Source organism: Vidua chalybeata, chromosome 27, assembly GCF_026979565.1.
Source record: "Vidua chalybeata isolate OUT-0048 chromosome 27, bVidCha1 merged haplotype, whole genome shotgun sequence".
Taxonomy (NCBI): Eukaryota; Metazoa; Chordata; class Aves; order Passeriformes; family Viduidae; genus Vidua; species Vidua chalybeata.
Genome location: NC_071556.1, coordinates 4,636,185 through 4,657,733, shown reverse-complemented (window position 1 = coordinate 4,657,733; position 21,549 = coordinate 4,636,185). Strand labels below are relative to the sequence as shown.

At 58.9% G+C, this 21,549-nt stretch overlaps 3 protein-coding genes across 6 annotated transcripts; 1 reads left to right on the top strand and 2 right to left on the bottom strand.

Annotated features, from left to right (window-relative positions):
• Positions 1 to 1,393: 1,393 nt before the first annotated feature.
• On the top strand, positions 1,394 to 5,996 carry RAB3A (RAB3A, member RAS oncogene family). Its single transcript, XM_053966156.1, has 5 exons — positions 1,394 to 1,476; positions 2,618 to 2,845; positions 3,496 to 3,614; positions 3,706 to 3,830; positions 4,230 to 5,996. Exons 2-5 carry the CDS (start codon positions 2,618 to 2,620, stop codon positions 4,418 to 4,420), a joined length of 663 nt encoding a protein of 220 aa, XP_053822131.1. The 5' UTR covers positions 1,394 to 1,476; the 3' UTR covers positions 4,421 to 5,996.
• LOC128800705 (mpv17-like protein 2) lies at positions 5,523 to 13,265 on the bottom strand. Of its 4 annotated transcripts, none has more exons than XM_053966116.1 (6): positions 13,189 to 13,265; positions 11,752 to 11,909; positions 9,804 to 9,974; positions 9,078 to 9,154; positions 8,870 to 8,998; positions 5,523 to 7,146 (listed from the first exon to the last, which is right to left on the bottom strand). In XM_053966116.1, the coding sequence occupies exons 2-6, from the start codon at positions 11,906 to 11,908 to the stop codon at positions 7,090 to 7,092; spliced, it is 591 nt and encodes a 196-aa protein (XP_053822091.1). In that variant the 5' UTR covers position 11,909; positions 13,189 to 13,265; the 3' UTR covers positions 5,523 to 7,089. The 4 variants fall into 4 exon arrangements, with proteins under 4 accessions (XP_053822091.1, XP_053822092.1, XP_053822093.1 ...); XM_053966117.1 differs by having other exon boundaries at positions 11,752 to 11,944; positions 13,189 to 13,231; XM_053966118.1 differs by lacking the exon at positions 13,189 to 13,265 and adding an exon at positions 13,084 to 13,152.
• A 646-nt stretch (positions 13,266 to 13,911) lies between these two features.
• Positions 13,912 to 20,960, bottom strand: DUS3L (dihydrouridine synthase 3 like). The gene is made up of 13 exons (XM_053966048.1): positions 20,896 to 20,960; positions 20,148 to 20,418; positions 18,782 to 19,732; positions 18,367 to 18,408; positions 18,116 to 18,268; positions 17,907 to 18,023; positions 17,555 to 17,620; positions 17,373 to 17,483; positions 15,587 to 15,683; positions 15,075 to 15,150; positions 14,566 to 14,754; positions 14,352 to 14,480; positions 13,912 to 14,084 (listed from the first exon to the last, which is right to left on the bottom strand). Exons 1-13 carry the CDS (start codon positions 20,937 to 20,939, stop codon positions 14,012 to 14,014), a joined length of 2,319 nt encoding a protein of 772 aa, XP_053822023.1. The 5' UTR covers positions 20,940 to 20,960; the 3' UTR covers positions 13,912 to 14,011.
• Between the last annotated feature and the right edge of the window lie 589 nt (positions 20,961 to 21,549).

Sequence of the window (21,549 nt, the reverse complement as noted above, 5' to 3'; positions counted from 1 at the left end):
GGCTCTGTGCTCTCAAATTCCTCGAATCCAGATCCAGCCCAGACTCTGCCGGGCTGGATGGGGGGGGGGGGCAGGTGGAAAAAGCCCTTTCCAACCCCCGTTTCTGGCTGAGGGGCTGCAGCACGAGGAAGGTGGAGGGGCTGCTGGCTGGGGAAGGTGGGAAAGGGCCACAGCAGCCTGGCTCCATCCCTGAACCTGGATCCATCCCTGAACCTGGATCCATCCCTAATTCTGGATCCATCCCTAATTCTGGATCCATCCCTGAGCCTGGATCTGTCCCCAGTTCTGGATTCATCCTACAGCTGCATCCATCCCTAATTCTGGCTCCATCCCTAATTCTGGCTCCATCCCTGAGCCAGGATCCATCCCTGAGCCGGGATCCATCCCTAAACCTGGATCCATCCCTAAACCTGGATCCATCCCTGAGCCTGGATGCGTCCCCAGTTCTGGATCCATCCTACAGCTGCATCCATCCCGAATTCTGGCTCCATCCCTGAGCCTGGCTCCATCCCTAATTCTGGCTCCATCCCTGAGCCTGGCTCCATTCTACAGCTGGCTCTATCCCGAATTCTGGCTCCATCCCTGAGCCAGGATCCATCCCTGAGCCGGGATCCATCCCTAATTCTGCATCCATCCCTAATTCTGGCTCCATCCCGAATTCTGGCTCCATCCCTGAGCCCGTGCCCGTCCCCATGGCCGGCTCCATCCCTGCCTCCTGCCCAGGCCGTGCTGGCCTGGCCGTGCCGCCCCACTGTCCCCGGGGGCTGTGGTCAATATCCCCGTGCCCACCGTGTCCGGCTCGGTCCTCCCGGGGCTGTGGGTCTGGGATGAGCCAAGAGCTGCCCCGGGACAGAAACCACGGAGCCCGGGCGGGGCAGGGCAGGGCCCGGGCGGCTCCGGGGCCCCGGGCAGGGCAGGGCGGCGCCGCTGCCCTCAGGCCGCCATATGCTGCCGGCCCTAATCCCCGCTGGAGCCTCAGGGCGAGGGAGGACATGGCCGCCCACCTGCGCACCAGCCCCGCCTCAGCGCCAGCCGCCCCGTCACGGCAAGCATCAGCCTGCCCGCGACTGCACGCCTAGGGAAGGCGTCGCGATAGCGCGCCATGTCGCGACAGGGAGGCTGTCAAAACTCGCCTTCCCCCCCCCCTTTGAGCGGGAATGGTTCGCCCCACACCCCCGCCGCCGCAGGGGTGGTTCATCCCGCGCCCCGCGGAGCGCGGCCGGACCGCACCACTGCGCGCTGCCGGAGGAGGGGGCGGCGCCCACCACCGCGCCGGGAGGGGGGGGTCTCCTCCCCCGCGTTCGCCCGCTGTCCATCAAAGCGCGCCGCCGAGCCAATCAGCGCCTCCCTCAGGGGCGCGCCCATGACGTCCGAGCTCATTTGCATGGGGAGCCACGCCCCTCCGCCGACGTCACCCGGGCTCCGCATCTGCTGCAGTCGCTGCGGGGAGGAGGCGGCGGCGCGAGCGCGGCAGAGGTGAGACCCCCCCCCTACACCCCCCACCCACGGGGACCCCCACCGGGACCCCCCCCCACAGCAACACCCCCGCAGGGACCCCCCCGAAACCCCCTCTGTGACCCCCCCCCCGGTACCGCGAGGGAGGGGCGGCTGCAGCGGAGGAGGCGGGGGGGGGGGATGATGATGATGATGATGATGATGATGGATGCGGCGCGGGGGGGGGCGGCGCAGGGCCTGGGGGGGGGTCTCGGTGCGGCGGGTGCAGCGGGATCGGGCCTGCGGGGAGGGGCAGGGGGTGACCCCCTCCGCATCAGCCCCGTGTGCAACCCCCATCAGCACCCTGACCCCCCCCTTATCAGCACCCTGGCCCCCTACCCCGCAATCAGCACCCTGCGCACCCCCCCCGTCAGCATCCTGAAACCCTTCCGTGCATCACTGCACCCCCCCCCAAACATCAGCACCCCGACCCCCCCCCCACCAGCACCCTGCACCCCCTCCCTGCATCGCCCTGCACCCCTCCCATGAGCCCCCCCATCAACCCCCCCACCTCCGCCAGCACCCCGAAATGCCCATCGGCACCCAGCGCCCTGCACCCCCCCTGCCCAGCATCCCTGGGCGAGCACCCACCTCTGTGCCCCCTTGCCTGGCATCGCCCTCCCCCCGGTGCCCGGTGACACCCCCCGGTGCCACCCCCGGTGCCCTGTAACACCCCCCGGCTCCTTGCCACCGCGCTGGCCGCGCCGAGCGCGGGCACCGCCGCCGGTGCCATTTTGTCACCGGGAAGATGCGGGAGAGGCTGCGGCGCCCCGGCCGCACCCGCAACGCCACGGCAAATTCCCGGCGGCCACGGCAAATTCCCGGCGGCCACGGCAAATTCCCGGCGGCCGTGGCAAATCCCGGGAGCCACGGCAAATCTCTGGGGCCGTGGCGAAGCCCGGGGGCCGCGTGCCCCACATTTGCCGTGGACACGCCGCGGTTCCCTGCTCTGGGGGGTGACGCGAGGTGGCCTCTCCGAGCCCTTGGGGGCCGAGTGACCCGTTGATGGCCACGCCATCGCCCATCCTGAACCAAAATCTTCCTGAAACGGCTCCAGAGCGGGGCCTGGCCCCGCCGGGGCTGCGGCCGCCGGCCCCGTCACGGCCTCTCCTCCACCTTGCAGATGGCGTCCGCTACCGACTCCCGCTATGGGCAGAAGGAATCCTCGGACCAGAACTTCGATTACATGTTCAAGATCCTGATCATCGGCAACAGCAGCGTGGGGAAAACCTCCTTCCTGTTCCGGTACGCCGACGACTCCTTCACGCCCGCCTTCGTCAGCACCGTCGGCATCGACTTCAAGGTCAAGACCATCTACCGGAACGACAAACGCATCAAGCTGCAGATCTGGGTGAGGAGAGAGACCCTCGGGGTGCCCCCAGAGCCCTGTGCTGGGCTGGGGTGGTGGGGAGGGGGCGATGGTTGGTGTGGGGAGATGGGCGGTGAAGGTGGTGGTCAGTGTGGGGTGATGGTCAGTGAGGGGTGGTGGTCACTGAGGGATGGTGGGTGTGGGGTGATGGTCATTGTGGGGTGGTGGTCAGTGAGGGGTGGTGGTCACTGAGGGATGGTGGGTGTGGGGTGATGGTCATTGTGGGGTGGTGGTCAGTGAGGGGTGGTGGTCACTGAGGGATGGTGGGTGTGGGGTGATGGTCAGTGTGGGGTGGTGGTCAGTGAGGGGTGGTGGTCACTGAGGGATGGTGGGTGTGGGGTGATGGTGGGTGGGGGGTGATGGTCAGTGAGGGGTGGTGGTTAGTTGGGTGATGGTGGGTGTGGGGTGATGGTCAGTGAGGGGTGGTGGTTGGTTGGGTGAAGGCTGGTGTGGGGTGGTGGTCACTTTGGGGTGATGGTCACTTTGGGGTGATGCTTGGTTGGGTGATGGTCACTGTGGAGCTGCCCCACCAGGGCGATTCCAGGGTGGGGCTGGCTCTGCCCCCGTGGACCTGCTGGCCCCAGGGGGTGTCACCACATCCCTGGGGGTGACATTCTGCTGTCCCCGCCCAGGACACGGCCGGGCAGGAGCGGTACCGCACCATCACCACCGCCTACTACCGCGGGGCCATGGGCTTCATCCTCATGTACGACATCACCAACGAGGAGTCCTTCAACGCCGTGCAGGACTGGTGAGCGCCGCGAGGGGCTCGGGGCACCCCGAACTGCCCCAGCCACTCCCTCCCCACGCCTCTGATCCCCCCTTTTCCTTCCTTCCCCAAGGTCCACCCAGATCAAGACCTACTCCTGGGACAACGCCCAGGTGCTGCTGGTGGGGAACAAGTGCGACATGGAGGATGAACGTGTGGTCTCCTCGGAGAAGGGCCGCCAGCTCGCCGAGCACCTGGGTGAGTTGGGGAGGGGGGGAACGTCCCACCACGGCTGCCAGCCCACAATTAATTTAATTAAGGGCTTAATTCCCTCCGTGTAATCGCTCCGCTCCGACGCCAGCGGCGACGTGGTGAAAAACCACGGAGTCACTGCACACCTTGAACTCTCTGCCAGATGCTGGCGGGGGGGGGGGGGGGAGGATTTGGGGCGGGGGGTTCTTTGGGTGGGAAAAACGGGATTTTGTGTGTGGCGAGGGGGGCAGGTTGCAAACCCTTTAAATATTGAACGAGGAGGAGCAGCAGGAGCCGCGCGCCGGTCGGACGCGGGGCCGGAGCTTTGACCTGGGTGCGTGTCCCTTGTCCCTCTGTCCCCCCCCGCCCCCCCTCCCACCCACCCACCCACCCACCCAAATTCAGGGTTTGAGTTTTTCGAGGCCAGCGCCAAGGACAACATCAACGTGAAGCAGACCTTCGAGAGGCTGGTGGACATCATCTGCGAGAAGATGTCGGAGTCGCTGGACACGGCCGACCCCGCGGTCACCGGCGCCAAGCAGGGCCCCCAGCTCACGGACCAGCAGGCCCCCCCCCACCAGGACTGTGCCTGCTAGGGGCCAACCCCCCCCCCCCCCCCTCCGCCCCAAAATCCCCCCCAAAAAAAACGGTCAGTGCACCCCAAACCCCCCACCCCCTCCCCCCCCCGAGCTCCTCCTCTTGGGGGTCCCACGGGGGCTTTTGCTGCTGATACCTCCGAAAGGGCTGCGGCCCCTCTAGGAGCCCCCCACCCCAATTCATTAAGCTATGCCCCCCACCCCTTAATTTATTTTTAAGCCCGGGCTGGTAGAAAACTCCCCCACCCCACCCTGTCACACCCCATTCTGCTTTTAATCACTGTCAAGAAACCATCATCACCCCCAGCCCCATCTCCCCTGGTGACCCCCACCCTGTCCTGGCACCCCCTGCCCTGGAGACCCCCCCCCACCCTGTCCTGGTACCCCCTGCTCTGGGACCCCCTGTCCTGGTACCCCCTGCTCTGGAGACCCCCCCCTGTCCTGGTACCCCCTGCTCTGGGACCCCCTGTCCTGGTACCCCCTGCTCTGGGACCCCCTGTCCTGGTACCCCCTGCCCTTTCTCCTGCTCTGGGACCCCCTGCTCTGGGGTTTCCCCTGCCCTGGCCCCCCCCACCCTGCTCTGGAACCCCCTGTCCTGGGGATCCCCCTACCCTGGGACCCCCTTCCCAGCGTGTGGGTGCTGTGACAGGACCCCCCCCACCCCCAAAATCCCCCCACCCCGTGTGCCCCCCCCCCCCCCCTTGCCTTTACCCCGAGAGCTCCTGGTGCAGGGGGGCTCTTTGTGCCCGGCTTTCCTGCCCCTCCAGCTGGATGGATATTTCCTGACTCTTGTTTATTTGTATAAATAGATGCTAATTTATGCTCCCGCCGTCTTCCTCCTTGTACATACAGAAATTCCTTGTAAATAGGCGTAGGAAGTGACGCTGTGCGCGTGACCTGCTGTGCTGTGGCCGTGGTGGTGCATTTATATATATATATATATATATATTCTGATTTTTTTTTTTGTTTGTTTCTCTCAGTGTGGTAACCTTGCTTGTGAATATCACTTTTAAAAAAAAAAAAACAACCCACCAAAAAAAAAAAAAAAAACAAACCACCACACCCCCCACCCCCTCCCCACAACCAAACAACAACAAAACTGTTATTATTTAAATAAGATTTTAAAATGAAAAATTAATTCAATACATCAGCGAGGCCGAGCCAACTGGAGCGAATCGGCCCCGGGTTGGGCTCGTGGGGGGTGAGCAGGGTTAGGACCGTGGCTGGTTTGCTCCAGGGATTTGGGATCTCGTGTTCCTGTAGTTCTGTGCTTCTGTGGAGACTGTGAATAAGTGGATATTCCCGTAGCCATGACAGAGCTGCCCTTTATTTATTTTTCCTGGAGCGCTGTGTCTTTATTTTACAGATTTCCCTCTATTTCCTCCCTCCCCCCACCACGATTCCATCTCCTTCCCTCCCCTTTTCCCTCCCCTCCTCCTCCTTTTTGTGAAGTTTACTTATGGAAGAGTTACACTGTACTGTACAAATGTCAAAAGTGTCAAAAAGAGTACAATTTCCTAAAAATCACTGTATTAAAAGAAAATGTTGTGAAGAAATAAACCAATGCTGATCAGAAGTTCCTCGGGGTCCCTGAGTTGCCAGAGAGGAGCAAAATTAATCGGATTTTTTTTTTTTTTTTTTTTTTTAAATTATCATCCCCCAAATGGCTCCTTGCTGCTGCTGAGGGAGGAGTTGAGTCCTCCCCGTGTGTGACAGCAGGGAGCAGGGCAGAGCATTAAGGCACAGCTTTAAAAATCAAGTTTAAAAAAAAAAAAAAAAAAAAAATTCAAACCCATTCAGGCAATTTTCATTGACACTGGAAATAATTCAGTTCTTGGGCTATGCAGGGAGCATCCAGCTTGCCCAGGGCTGGGAGCAGGGGGATGTGTTGGACCAAACTCTGCCAAAATTTGGCTCCAACCCCCCCCCGCCGCCTCCCGAGCGCCGCAGAGCCAACGGGTGCAATCACATCCCTATTTATAGAGGATCCAGGTGGCTGCAGCCCCCGCCCGGAGGGAAAACGGGAGCTGAGGCAGCTCGGGGGGAGTGGAGTGATTTTATCCTTGAGCTGGGAGAGAAAAAGCAGGAGGGGAAGGAGAGAGGAGCTGCAGGGAAGAGCAGAGGGGCAGCCAGAGTGAAGCACGGAGCGGGTTTGGGTTGGAATGACCAGAAATCCCATCTCATCCCACCCCTGCCACGGGCAGGGACACCTTCCTCTGTCCCAGGCTGCTCCAACCTGGCCCTGGACACTTCCAGGGATCCAGGGGCAGCCACAGCTGCTCTGGGAATTCCATCCCAGCGCCTCCCCACCCTCACGGGGAAGAATTCCTTCCCAATGCCTACTTGGTGGGGATCCGGGTGAATGGAAGGTGCTGGAGGAGCAGCACGGGACTGGTTTGCCCTGGAGAAGGAACAAACCCAGCCAGGACCCTTCCCAGGGGCTGCAGCAGCTCCTCCTCACCCCGGCTCCGCGGGCAAATCCCAGAAGAAATCAATTTACAGGTTATCCTGCACCAAGAGATTGTTACAACCCCACCCCACGGCCGTAATTAGCAGATGAATTAATCAGCAGCAGGCACCGGCTCTGGCCATCCGCTCCCTCAGCTGGGGCGCTCCACGATGCCCAGAAATGCATTTTCCAGGATCCTCTGGAACAGCCTGGTCCCTCTCTAGGCCCCGGCGCTGCGCTGGCTCTGCCGCGGCGGCTCCTGCCCGGCGCCGCGGGGCTGGAAAACACCGAGGGGTCCCGGGGTGAGCCGGGCATTGCAGCGGGAGCAGGAGCTCGTCCTGGACACCACGCCTCGAGGGCTGCGCCCAGTGCTGGCCCCGCAGCTTGGGAAGGACACCTGAGAGCATCCAGAGGGGGCTGGGAGCACAAACCCTGTGAGGAAGCACTGAGGGAGCTGGGGGTGCTCAGCCTGGAGAAAAGGAGACTCAGGGCTGAGCTCAGCACTCTCCACAGCTCCTGAGAGGTGGCTGTGCTCAGCTGGGCTTGGGCTCTGTCTCCAGGAACTGACAGAACCAGAGGGCACAGCCTGGAGCTGCGTCAAGGGGAATTTAGGTTGGATATCAGGAAAAAGTTTGTGTATGGAAAGAGTGGGAAAGTACTGGAATGGTTTTCCTGGGGAGGTGGTGGAGTCACCACCCCTGGATGTGTTTGAACAAGGCCTGGATGTGGCACTGGGTGCCAGGGTTTAGTTGAGGGGTTAGGGATGGGTTGGATTCAATGTTCTTTAGGTTCTCTTCCAACCCGGTGATTCTGTGAATTGTGTTAATGTTGTGAATTCTGTGAATTTGGGGGGATTTTGGGAATTCCTGGGGACAGGGGAGGTGGTGGAGTCACCATCCCTGGGTTTGTTTAAGTGTTTAAGACTGGATGTGGCACTGGGTGCCAGGGTTTAGTTTAGGGGTTAGGGCTGGTTTGGACTTGATGACTTTTAGGGTCTCTTCCAACTCAGTGATTCTGTGAATTGTGTGATTCCATGAATTGTATGACTTGTGTGAATTCTGTGATTGTGTGGATTGGGTGAATTCTGTGATTGTATGAATTCTGTGATTGTGTGGATTCTGTGAATTGTGTGAATTCTGTGATTCTGTGAATTCCGTGATTCTGTGAATCGTGTGATTCTGTGAATTCTGTGATTTGTGTGAATTGTGTGATTCTGTGGATTCTGTGAATTCCGTGATTGTGTGATTTGTGTGAATTGTGTGATTCTGTGGATTGTGTGAATTCTGTGATTCTGTGAATTCTGTGATTCTGTGATTGTGTGAATTGTGTGAATTGTGATTCTGTGAATTGTGTGATTTGTGTGAATTGTGCGATTCTGTGAATTCCATGATTCTGTGAATTCTGTGAATTGTGTGATTCTGTGATAGTGTGAATTGTGTGATTCTGTGAATTCCGTGATTGTGTGATTTGTGTGAATTCCGTGATTCTGTGAACTCTTTGATTCTGTGGATTCTGTGAATTGTGTGATTCCGTGATTCTGTGATTGTGTGAATTGTGTGATTCTGTGAATTGTGTGATTCTGTGAATTCTGTGAATTCCATGATTCTGTGAATTCCGTGATTCTGTGAATTCTGTGATTGTGTGATTTGTGTGAATTGTGTGATTCTGTGAATTGTGTGATTCTGTGAATTGTGTGAATTGCGTGAATTCCATGATTCTGTGAATTCTGTGAATTCCATGATTCTGTGAATTCCATGATTCTGTGAATTCTGTGATTCTGTGATTGTGTGAATTGTGTGATTCTGTGGATTCTGTGAATTCCGTGATTCTGTGAATTGTGTGAATTGTGTGATTCTGTGATTCTGTGAATTCCGTGATTCTGTGAATTGTGTGAATTGTGTGATTCTGTGAATTCCGTGATTGTGTGAATTCTGTGATTGTGTGAATTGTGTGATTCTGTGAACTCCCGGGGCCGGCAGGGCCCCAGGGGCGGGGCTCACCCGGTGTTTGAGGTAGGACAGGTACGTGTCCCAGCCCAGGGTCACCACGTTGACATAAATCACGCGGTAGGTGGGCGGCACGAAGAGGAAGTTGAGGATCTGCGCCGCCGGCCACACGCTCCAGTCGGCCTGGGAAGGAACAAGGAGCAGCTGGGAGCTTCCCACGGCTCCCAGCAGGACAAAGGGCACAGCCCAGGGAGAGGCTCACCTTGTACAATTCCCAAAATTTCTCCTTCAGCTCGTCCCAGCTCTCCTGGAGAGATTGGCCCTCCAGGGTGCCGATGGCTGCGGGGACAGGAGGGGTCAGTGGGGATCGTTCCAGGCTGGGAATTGGGGTGGGAATTGCTGGGAAAAGCCCCAAACCCCTCCCAGTGTGGCATCCAGAGGGAGGGAGTTCAGGGAAATGGGAAGGAAAGTGAAAGGGAAGGCACTGATTGGTCTGGGGAAGGGGATTTGGGATGGAGATCAGGGAAAGGTTCTGGGATTTGGGATGGAGATCAGGGAAAGGTCCAGGGATTTGGGATGGAGATCAGGGAAAGGTTCAAGGATTTGAGATGGAGATCAGGAAAGGTTCAGGGATTTGGGATGGAGATCAAAGAAAGGTTCAGGGAATTGGGATGCAGATCAAAGAAAGGTTCTGGGATTTGGGATGGAGATCAGGAAAGGTTCAGGGATTTGGGATGGAGATCACAGAAAGGTTCTTCCCCCTGAGGGTGCTGGGCACTGAATTCCCGCAGGGACCGGTCCCAGCCCCAACCCTGCCAGAGCTGCAGTGATGCCTTTTGCCAAATCAACAGCGCGGAGAACTCACCAGCGCTTCACACGAGGCTCAGAGTTACACCCAGCCGGAAAAACACCCAACCAAAACCCTCAGGCATCACCAGCAGCTCCCGGGGCTGGGATTTTGGGTCCGGATCCGCCGTCCCCCACGTACCCATGAAGTACCAGGCTCCCATGGCGGGCGATGCCACCAGCTGGTCGATCAACACCTTCTTCAGCACCGTCCTGAGGCTGCGCACGCCGCGGGCGGGCAGAGCCCAGTCCAGCCACAGGTACCAGTAATGCATCAGCGGCCCCAGGCTGCAGCCCACCACAAACATCCTCCCTGCAACGACACCACGGCCCCCTTGGCACGGAGCGAGCGGCGCGAGGAGCGCTCCACGAGGGAATTCTGGGGGAGGAATTCCTCCCGCTGTGAGGGAGGGGGTGGATTCCTGGATTTCCCTGTGGGTGCACAACGGGCTGGGCGGTGTTAGGTTGATTTTTTTTTAAAAAAAGTGCTTTCTTTTATAGTTGTTTGAGAAGTTTTCGAGTTCTTTCAAAAGTTTTCCACGCCTTCTGGTGCTTGCAGATTTCTGCTGGAGTTCTCATGCAAATGAGATGTAAATAATGCGAATAATGTAAACAATGTAAATAATAATGTAAGTAATGTAAATATTGGAAACAATGGAAATAATAATGGAAATAATGTAAATATTGGAAACAATGGAAATAATGTAAATAATATAAATATTGTAAACAATAATGTAAATAATAATGGAAATAATGGAAATAATGATGGAAATAATAATGTAAATAATGGAAACAATGTAAATAATAATGGAAATAATAATAATGGAAATAATAATAATGTAAATAATGTAAATAATGTAAATAATAATGTAAAAATGTAAATAATGTAAATAATAATGTAAATAATAATGGAAATAATAATAATGGAAATAATAATTGTTTTACATTCATGTAAACAATGACTGTCTCACATCCTCCTCTGTAAGAAGAGGAAATGAACGGACTGTTGGTTCAAAAACCAAATGGACTCTGCTCCTCTTCTGAACTCCCCGAGCTCCTGCGCGCTCACGACGGGCTCTGCACGCTACCAGGCATCCCTGCCACCCCTCCCTGCCCGTCCCAGTGCCCACCAGTATGTCCCAGTGCTCACCAGCCCGTCCCAGTGCTCACCAGTATGTCCCAGTGCCTGTCCCAGTGCTCACCAGCCTGTCCCAGTGCTCACCAGCCCGTCCCAGTGCTCACCAGTACGTCCCAGTGCTCACCAGCCCGTCCCAGTGCTCACCAGTACGTCCCAGTGCTCACCAGCCCGTCCCAGTGCTCACCAGTACGTCCCAGTGCTCACCAGCCTGTCCCAGTGCTCACCAGCCCATCCCAGTGCCCGTCCCAGTGCTCACCAGTACATCCCAGTGCTCACCAGCCCATCCCAGTGCCCGTCCCAGTGCTCACCAGTACATCCCAGTGCTCACCAGCCCATCCCAGTGCCCGTCCCAGTGCTCACCAGTACATCCCAGTGCTCACCAGCCCATCCCAGTGCCCGTCCCAGTGCTCACCAGCCTGTCCCAGTGCTCACCAGTGTGTCCCAGTGCTCACCAGTACATCCCAGTGCTCACCAGCCCATCCCAGTGCCCGTCCCAGTGCTCACCAGCCTGTCCCAGTGCTCACCAGCCCGTCCCAGTGCCCGTCCCAGTGTGTCCCAGTGCCCGTCCCAGTCCGTCCCAGTGCTCAGCAGCCCGTCCCAGTGCCCGTCCCAGTACGTCCCAGTGCTCACCAGTACATCCCAGTGCTCACCAGTATGTTCCAGTGCCTGTCCCAGTGCTCACCAGCCCGTCCCAGTGTGTCCCAGTGTGTCCCAGTGCTCACCAGCCCGTCCCAGTGTGTCCCAGTGCCCGTCCCAGTGCTCACCAGTCCGTCCCAGTGTGTCCCAGTGCCCGTCCCAGTGTGTCCCAGTGCCCACCAGTCCGTCCCAGTGCCCGTCCCAGTGTGTCCCAGTGCTCACCAGTCCGTCCCAGTGTGTCCCAGTGCCCGTCCCAGTGTGTCCCAGTGCTCAGCAGCCCGTCCCAGTGTGTCCCAGTGCCCGTCCCAGTGCTCACCAGTCCGTCCCAGTTGCAGCTGGCTCTCGGGCTGCTGGCGGCGCTGCCAGTGCTGCTGCAGGCCGTCCCCGGCCGCCAGGAGCCCCCCGGCGCTCAGGCTGTTGGTGAGGAGCAGCAGGCGGCCCGAGAAGAGCGCGCGCCAGCAGCGCGGCCCCATCCTGCGGGGCCAGCCAGGGATGGGCACCTCCCAGTCCTCCCAGTTAGGGATGGGAGTCCCCCAGTTAGGGATGGGAGTCCCCCAGCCAGGGATGGGAGTCCCCCAGCCAGGGATGGGTGTCCTCCCAGTCCTCCCAGTTAGGGATGGGAGTCCCCCAGTTAGGGATGGGAGTCCTCCAGTTAGGGATGGGAGTCCTCCAGTTAGGGATGGGTGCCCCCCAGTTAGGGATGGGAGTCCTCCCAGTTAGGGATGGGAGTCCCCCAGTCAGGGATGGGAGTCCCCCAGTCAGGGATGGGAGTCCTCCCAGTTAGGGATGGGAGTCCACCCAGTCCTCCCAGTTAGGGATGGGAGTCCCCCAGCCAGGGATGGGAGTCCCCCAGTCAGGGATGGGAGTCCCCCAGTTAGGGATGGGTGTCCTCCCAGTCCTCCCAGTTAGGGATGGGAGTCCTCCAGTCAGGGATGGGAGTCCTCCAGTCAGGGATGGGAGTCCCCCAGTTAGGGATGGGAGTCCTCCCAGTCCTCCCAGTTAGGGATGGGAGTCCTCCCAGTCCTCCCAGTCAGGGATGGGAGTCCCCCAGTTAGGGATGGGTGTCCTCCCAGTCCTCCCAGTTAGGGATGGGAGTCCCCCAGTTAGGGATGGGTGTCCCCCAGTCCTCCCAGTTAGGGATGGGTGTCCCCCAGTCCTCCCAGTTAGGGATGGGCGTCCCCCAGTCAGGGATGGGTGTCCCCCAGTTAGGGCTGGGCGCCTCCCAGTCCTCCCAGTCAGGGATGGGCGTCCTCCCAGTCCTCCCAGTTAGGGCTGGGTGCCCTCCCAGTTAGGGGCTGGGTGCCTCCCAGTTTGAGCCTAGATACACCCCCAGTTCCCCTCTGCCCCCCCAGTTCACCCAGTTAGCGCCTGGGTACCCTCCCAGTTCTCCCAGTTAGGGCTGGGCGCCCTCCCAGTTCCCTCTCCAGTCCTCCCAGTTATCCCCTCTGCATATCCCAGTTACCCCTGCCGCACCCTCCCAGTGCCCCCATTGCTCCTGCTGTGCGGCCCGCACCCCCCAGACCCCTCTGCCATCGCCCCCAGTGCCCCCCAGTACCTCCCAGTTCCCCCCAGTTCCTCCCAGTCCCCCCATCCCGACCCACTGCGTGCCCCCCGCTCTCCCCCGTTATCTCTGTACCCCTCCATTTACCCCGCTGGGTCCCCAGCGCCCCTTCCCGGGCCCCACCCCGGTTCCCGGTGCCTCCAGTTCCTCCCAGTTCCTCCCAGTTCCCCCCGTGCCCCCCCCCGCCCCTACCGGGCGTTACCGCCACCCGCACGCGGAACCGGGCGGGTGTCACGTGACAGCAACGACTTCCGCTTCCTGGCTCCGCCATGACACCTACCGAGGCACAGAGCGCCGCCATGACAGCTACCGAGGCACAGGGCGCCGCCATGACAGCTACCGAGGCACAGGGCGCCGCCATGACACCTACCGAGGCACAGGGCGCCGCCATGACACCTACCGAGGCAGCAGCTCGTCCAGGGGATCGTGGCGGGGCGAGCCGGGGGTCCCCGCGGTGCCCCAGCCCTGCCCTGTGCCTGACACCTTGTTCTGGGGGCAGCAGAGTGGCTGGGGAGCTGCGGGTGCCTGGGGATATCCCTGTGGAGGTGGCCACGATGGATGGACAGCAGCGCTGTCGGGGCTGGGAGCACCGCTCTCCCCACTCTGCTGGTGCCACTGGGGTCTGCTGAGACCCTCCAGGCTGTCCCCAGAGCCTCTGGAATTCTTTGAGAGGCTTCTCTTTGGAGCTTGAACATCAGCTCCATGCCACCCTGGTTGTGGGGGACAGCAGAAGGGCTGGGGGGACGCCGCTGCTCCTCGTCCTGGGAGTTTGTCACCCCAGGTGGGAGCTGAGGCTTCTTTCTCAGTGATGTGGGGACAGATCTGGCTGTGAGCTGGAGGCAAAAAGATCCCCTCACTAACAGGTGTTTGTCTGCCAGGATTGGTGCGGGGCAGGAAGGCAAAAGACTCACCAGCTTCTAAAAACATCAGCTTTATTCCACGTGCCAGGAGCCCTGCTCCTCCTCACAGCCCATCCAAGCTCCTCCTGACGCCAAGGGACAGGGCCTGGCCAGCCCTATCTGTAGGAATTGGCCTTGTGTTTTGGCAGGAAGGTGAAGCTGGGCGGGACGGGGCCCAGGAGCAGCTCACTGGGAGAAAGAATCAATTCTAGAATTAATCCAGACACCTTAAAGCCCATCCAGTGCCACCCCAGGGACGCCCCCCACCAGCCCAGGCTGCTCCCAGCCCTGTCCAGCCTGGCTTTGGGCACTTCCAGGGAGGAAAGACAACAACAAAACCAAACCCAAGGAGCGGTCAGTGTTCAGTCCCCAGCTCTCAAACATCCCTGTGGCCCTACAGGGGCTCTGCCAGGTCCCTTTTTTAGCAATTGAAATGAAATTTTGACGCTTCATTACCTTATTTTGATCCAATCATCCACGTTTTGGCTGGCCATGAGGGTCTCCAGGTAGTCCCTCCCCAGGTAATAGGGCGGCCGCTCGTTGATTTTCTGAGGTAGATGTTCCAACAACCCGACTGGAATGTACCTGCAATAAAATGAAATGCGACAGCAGTGAGAGCTAGGGATTCATTAATTATTGTTTAAAGGTCCCCCTGGCTGGGCAGTGTTACCTGCACAGGAAGGAGAGCCATTCCAGCAGGAATTTCCTGGTTTTTTCCACTCCCTGAGTGTCTGACCCCCAGTGCTCCAGGCCGTAGTTGGTGAAGTCCTTGAGGATGTCAAATCTCTCTCTGGAGGAGATATCCCAGTGTCTCTGCTCCTTGATTTCCGTGAAAAGCCAGGGTTTGATGAGCGCCCCTCTGCAGCCAAACAAAAAAAAAAAAAAAAAAAAAAAAAAAAAAAAAGGGGATTGTTATTCCCATCACTGATGCTCCTGAAGATTTGAGACACTTTCCAGCACTGGTTTCCCAGCCAATTCTGCTTTAAACCTTCTTTTCCATTCCAACAAGAAGTTCCAACTGATACAAATTGATTTTACCAACTGTCAGAGTGGTTTCACTGAGAGGAAATTCCACGCTTTGGGGTTTGTTTAGGGATTTTTTTAATCCCTTTTTATTATTTATTTTTTTCCTTCTTGAACCACCAGAGCTCAGGAGTGAAGGGAAACACAGGCACTTGCCTTGCAATCATGATTCCAGAAACTCCCATCTGCATGGCTCGATTTGCATCTTCATAGGACAAAATATCCCCATTTCCTGCCCGGAAAGGAGGGAGAAGCCAGAGGTCAAAGAGATCCGTGAGGACAAGTCAAAGTGAGCTAATCCAGGCATGGGATAAAATTCAAAATGGACACAATGTCCAAGAGGCAGATGGTCCAAAGAGGCTCCTGCTTTGGATTCCCAGGGATGTTTCTGATGGATGTTCCCTTACAAGGAAAAAAGGAGCCTTCTCCTCTCTTCTCCTTCGCTCCCAGCTCGTTTCCTTGAAGGTTTAGGGATTTTGTGCCACAAAATCCAAGAAAACCCCTTTAAAAGGGGTTTTCATCACCCCAAGTGATTCGTGCCCCTTCCCTCAGCAGCACCAGGGATGCTCCAAGCTTTCCCCCATGTAACCATCCTTGGGAACGCGTTCTTCCCCCCCATTTAGGAAGGGATTTGAAAGGGAACGAGCGCCAAAGGAAGCCCCACGTACCAAAGAGAGGCATGGGGCTGGCGAGGCGGGCGCACTCGGCGATGTACTGCCAGTCTGCACTCCGGGTGTACCTCTGCTCCCGGGAGCGCCCGTGCAGCTGTGGAGAGAGCCAGGGACACCTCGCTGCACGGGCAGGCAGGGACAGAGCCAGGGACACAGCCAGGGACAGAGCCAGGGACAGAGACAGGGAGGGACAGAGCCAGGGACAGAGCCAGGGACAGAGCCAGGGACACCTCGCTGCACGGGCAGGCAGGGACAGAGCCAGGGACAGAGACAGGGACAGAGCCAGGGACACCTCGCTGCACGGGCAGGCAGGGACAGAGCCAGGGACAGAGCCAGGGACAGAGCCAGGGACACCTCGCTGCACGGGCAGGCAGGGACAGAGCCAGGGACACAGCCAGGGAGGGACAGAGCCAGGGACAGAGCCAGGGACACCTCGCTGCACGGGCAGGCAGGGACAGAGCCAGGGACAGAGACAGGGACACAGCCAGGGAGGGACAGAGACAGGGACACAGCCAGGGACACCTCGCTGCACGGGCAGGCAGGGACAGAGACAGGGACAGAGCCAGGGAGGGACAGAGCCAGGGACACAGCCAGGGACACCTCGCTGCACGGGCAGGCAGGGACAGAGACAGGGAGGGAAGGAGGCAGGGAGGGACAGAGGCAGGGACACCTAGGTGGGGAAGGGAGCCTTGGGATTGGCCTTGGGATCAACCTTGGGATCTGTGGGTGCTGACAGAGCAGAGCTGGGTAAGGGATCCCTTGGGATGTACTTGTGGATTTACAGAATTCACAGAACCACCGGGTTGGAAGAGACCTTTGAAGTCATCGAGTCCAACCCATCCCTAACCCCTAAACTAAACCCTGGCACCCAGTGCCACATCCGGGCCTTGTTCAAACACATCCAGGGGTGGTGACTCCACCACCTCCCCAGGAAAACCATTCCAGTACTTTATCACTCTTTCCATAAAAAACTTTTTCCTGATATCCAACCTAAATTTCCCTTGACGCAGCTCGAGGCTGTGTGCTCTGGTTCTGTCAGTTCCTGGAGAAAGAGCCCAAGCCCAGCTGGCCACAGCCACCTCTCAGGAGCTGTGGAGAGTGCTGAGGTCAGCCCTGAGTCTCCTTTTCTCCAGGCTGAGCACCCCCAGCTCCCTCAGTGCTTCCTCACAGGGTTTGTGCTCCCAGCCCCTCTCCAGCCTCGTTGCCCTCCTTTGGATGCACTCAAGTGTCTCAACGTCCTTCCCAAACTGAGGGGCCCAGAACTGGACACAAAGAACTGGATTTAGAGCCAGGGGTGCTGACAGCAGGCTGAGGAAGGGCTGAGCAGAGCTGAAAGGGCTGGAGGCTTTTGGGGTGATATCTGGGCTATTTGTGAGCCAGAGCAAGAAGTGGCTCTCTGTAGGGAAGGCACCGTGGGCCAGAATGAATCTCCACACAAAGAGCTGATCCCACATTCCCCACTCCTGACTGGGGGAAACTCCTGCTCCAGAGCACTGCAGGAACCATCTGTGGCTCCCCCATCCCTGGAAGTGTCCAAGGACAGGCTGGACAGGGCTTGGAGCAGCCTGGGACAGTGGAAAGGGATGGGATCAGCTTCAAAGGTCCCTTCCCAAACCATCCTGGGATTCCATGATCATGGAGCCAAGGCTTGGGAGCAGGGAGGAAAACACCTGAATTTTCCTCTTTTATTAGCAGAGGACACAAAAAGGCAGGGGAAGCTCATCCCCATCTGATCTCCAGGCACAACTCCCCAGCCACCAACCCCACACATCTGTCCCCGTACCGTGACCATGGACGCGCCCCACTCCCGGATCCTGGGGATGATTTTGTGAGCCACGTTAACCTTTTCCTGCACCCCAGTCCGGATCTTCACCGTCAGTGGGACATCCAGCACCTGCAGAGGTGGGAAGATGAGGCCAGGCTGGACTGGGCTCCATCAGCTCAGCTCCAGGTGCTCCGACTCACCGAGTTCATCCCGCGGACGATCTGCTCGAACTTGTTGGAGCGAGTCATCAGAGCACAGCCTCCTCCCTGAGGGACAAAACATGGAGCTCAGGACCTTCCTCACACAGTGGAGAGTCCTTGGAGCATCTCAAAGTTTGGAGAAAGTGGATCCTTCAAGAAATTCTCCAGAGTGCTTCTCCCTCCCAAATCCCGCCAGGCAGGGACAGCCATTCCCTGCTCCTTATTCCCCTTCTCACTGAGATCATGAATGAACTGGGAGCTCTGGATCAGACTGGAAAGAGCAATCAGGCAGCAGAGGATGAGGGTGAAGACGAGGATTCATGGAAGGAAAATGCACCACAGAACTTCTCACCTTCTTGTAGACCAGGTCAATGGGACACCCGACGTTGATGTCAACAAAATCCACGTCAATCGTCCTGTTCAGGAGCTCTGCACACTTGGTCATGGTGTCTGGAAAGGCTCCCTCCAGCTGCCAAAGGGAAGGAGCTTCCCTGAGTTCCAGAGGCAGCTTTTCCCCCTGGGAAGTGAGTTTCTGGTGGGTTGTGGGGTGATAACCCTCACCTGCACGCCGAAGATGTCCTCGGTGTGGTGGCGTTTGAGCAGAGCCCACTCGGAGGACTGGCCCTGGAGCAGGTTGGTGCACACAGCCATCTCCCCACAGGTGACATCTGCTCCAAAACGTTTGCAGATCCGTCGGAAAGGGAGGTTTCCACACTGCCAGGGAGAGCAGGGACAGGGATTGTCAGGAGATCTGCTCTGTTCCAACCGTGCCCACAGCGAGCTTTGGCACAAGGATGGAGTTACCAACCTACCGTGGTCAGTGGAGCCAGGTAGAGCTTGCCTTGGATTTCCAGCTGGAAAACAGGGATGGAGGAGCAGGTCAGCAGAGCTGCAGTGGTTTTTAGGGAATCACACAATGGTTTGGCTTGGAAAGGACCTTAAGGATCATCCAATTCCATGCCCTGGCCAGGGGCAGTGACACCTTCCACTATCCCAGGGTGCTTCAAGCCCTGTCCAGCCTGGCCTTGGACACTTCCAGGGATGAGGCACCCACAGCTTTTTTGGGAATTCCATCCCAGCCCCTCCCCACCCTCACAGGGAGGAGTTCCTTCCATAGATAAGAAATGCTCTGCCTGCCTCCCCCAGCTAAAGGCTCTCCAAGGGGTTTCTCTTCCATCTTTGCATGCACAATCTCCACCACGGGACCGGGACACAAGGGACTCTCACCTTCTTCTTCTCACACGGCCGCAGCTTCGTGACGTCTTCATCTGTCAGCGGGCCCAGGGTTGGGATGGAGGGAGCACCTGCAGCTCCTTGGGAGCTCTTCAGGACCTCAGGGTTGGGATCAACCTCAGGCCTTTGGGAGTTCTGAAAGGCCTCAGGTTTGGGAGAACCCTCAGCCCCTCGGGAGCTCTGCAGGGCCTCAGGTTTGGTATCAACCTCAGCCCTTTGGGAGTTCTGCAGGACCTCAGGGTTGGCATCACCCTCAGGCCTTTGGGAGCTCTTCAGGACCTCAGGTTTGGAAGCACCCTCAGCCCTTTGGGAATTCTGCAGGACCTCAGGGTTGGGATCACCCTCAGCCCCTTGGGAGCTCTTCAGGGCCTCAGGTCTGGGATCACCTTCAGCCCCTTGGGAGCTCTTCAGGACCTCAGGGTTGGCATCACCCTCAGCCCTTTGGGAGTTCTGCAGGGCCTCAGGTTTGGGATCACCCTCAGGCCTTTGGGAATTCTGCAGGACCTCAGGTTTGGGATCTTCTCCTTGCTCCTGCAGCACAGGGCTGTCTCCCAGGCCCTCCTGGGGAGCAGAGCAGTCGGACACCTCCGTGGAGCCCCCCGTGGCTTTGCCTCCCTTCCCACCACGGAGCCCACGGAGAAACTCCTCGGCCTTCTGGAAGCTGAACTTCCTCTTGCGCAGCTGCTGCTGGAGGTCCTTGGAGAGGCCGTTCCTCACCAGCAGCTTCCCTTCCCACTGCTGCGCCAGGGCGGCGTTGAGCAGGTTCTGGTGGCCGTCCCCGAGGTGGGCCTGGCCGAAGCGGCAGGTGACACCGTAGGGACAGTGGCCGAAGGTGTCGAAGAGGACGCAGCGCCGGCCCAGGTCGGCCGGTTTGGCCGCCAGGTACTCGGCCACGTCGTGGAGGAAGCGGCAGCGCGGCCCGAAGCGGCACTGCCCGGCACAGCCCTGGGGACAGCACGGAGCAGGGCAAGGTGGGCACGGGGCAGCACGGCCCAGAGCTGCTCTGAGCCTCACCTGACATGCCCAGGTGAGCGAGGGAATGCTCCCAGGAGGGAGGGATGGACACGCTTCAGGGAAGGTGACACTCAGCCCATCCCTCGCCACCCTCTCCCAGCTGGTTTTTATGGAATTCCAAACTGGTTTGGGTCTATAAATCCCATCCAGTCCCGCCTGCAGGGGCACCTCCCACTGTGCCAGGCTGCTCCAAGCCCCGTCCAGCCTCACCTTGCACACTTCCAGGGATCCAGGGGCAGCCACAACTGCTCTGGGCACCCTGTGCCAGGGCCTGCCCACCCTCCCAGGGAGGAATTCCTTCCCAAAATCCCACCTAAGCCAGGCAGAGCAGGGCCCTGTGTCCCACCTGTGTCACCGAGGGGCACAGCCTGCTCTGCTCGTAGCTGTTGGGTTTCATGCACGGGCGGCTCTTGTTCTGCCCCCGGGCTCTCTTCTTCTCCTGGCGCTCCTCCTCCTCCTCTCCAGCATTCCCTCGGCTTTCCCCATCCTGGCCGAGCTCCTCTGCCTTCACTCTCTTGGCTGGGGGTTCGCTGACCTGCTCCTCTTCCTTCTCCTCCTCTTCCTCCTTGCCCCCTGCCCGCAGGTAGGCGTGGAACTGCTCCTTGGAGGTGAGGAACCTGCGGGGAAAGGGGGTGTCCGTGGAAAAAGGGGGTCAGGAGGGGGTGTTATGGGGGGGGTACCGGGGGCAGGAGGGGCTGGGGATGGACTGGGGGGGGTTTGGAGAGGTCGGGAATGTACTGGGAGGATTCTGGAGGGACCAGGCACGTACTGGGGAGGGTCATGGAGGAGTTGGGAATGTACTGGGGAGGGTTATGGAGGGGTCGGGAATGTACCGGGAGGTTTATGAAGGGACTGGGCAGATTTTGGGGGGTTATGGAAGGATCAGGAATGTACCGGGAGGTTTATGAAGGGACCCGGCAGGTACCAGTGGGGTTATGGAGGGCTTAGCAATGTACCGGGAGGTTTATGAAGAGACCGGACACATACCGGATAAGGTTATGAAGGGCCCGAGCCCGTTCTGAGGGGGTTACAGAGGGGTCGGGCACGTCCCGGGGGGGGTTCAGGAGGGGCCGAGGCCGCGATCCCGCACTCACCGGGCTCGAACCGGCGCCACGCCGGGCGCCGCTGCGGCCGCCATGCTGCCGCGCGCGGCGATGACGTCAGCGGCGGGGCGGGGCCACGTGACCGGGCGCGCGCGCGGTATAAAAAGGCCCGGCGGCGGCGCAGTCCCCTCAGAGCGGCGGGAGCCGCGGCCGGGCGCGGTGTGTGCGCTGAGGCGTTCGTACGCTCTCCGAGCCCGGTTCGGGGGCTGCCCGCAGCCCCTCATGAGCGTCAGGGTTGCCCAAGCAGGGAGAGAAAGACATGGTGCAGCCCTTGTACCGGGGAGAAGTGTTATCCCTTAAATCTTTTCTCTGGGGACGCCTGGGTGTGAGGGGGTCGCAGCTGGTGCACCAGGCCTGGCCCCTGAGGGTGGGCATGGCTGGCAGGACCCCTGAGACCGCTGAGTTCAACTTAGAACTGAACAGCATCACATCAGCCAGACACACAAAGTGCCACTTTCCTTCCACTCCCGTTTTTGGCAGTGTCTGGCTCTCCCGCTGCCTCACAGCTATCGGGGAAGAGCATGGAGCTCTAGAGAAATGTGGGGTGCTTGGAATGGCTTTTTGTCATTTTAGGGTTGTTTTTAAGCAGTGGCTGCGCGGCGCCGAAGGGATGAACCAGCCCTTGCTCGTGAGCTGCCCTTGCCT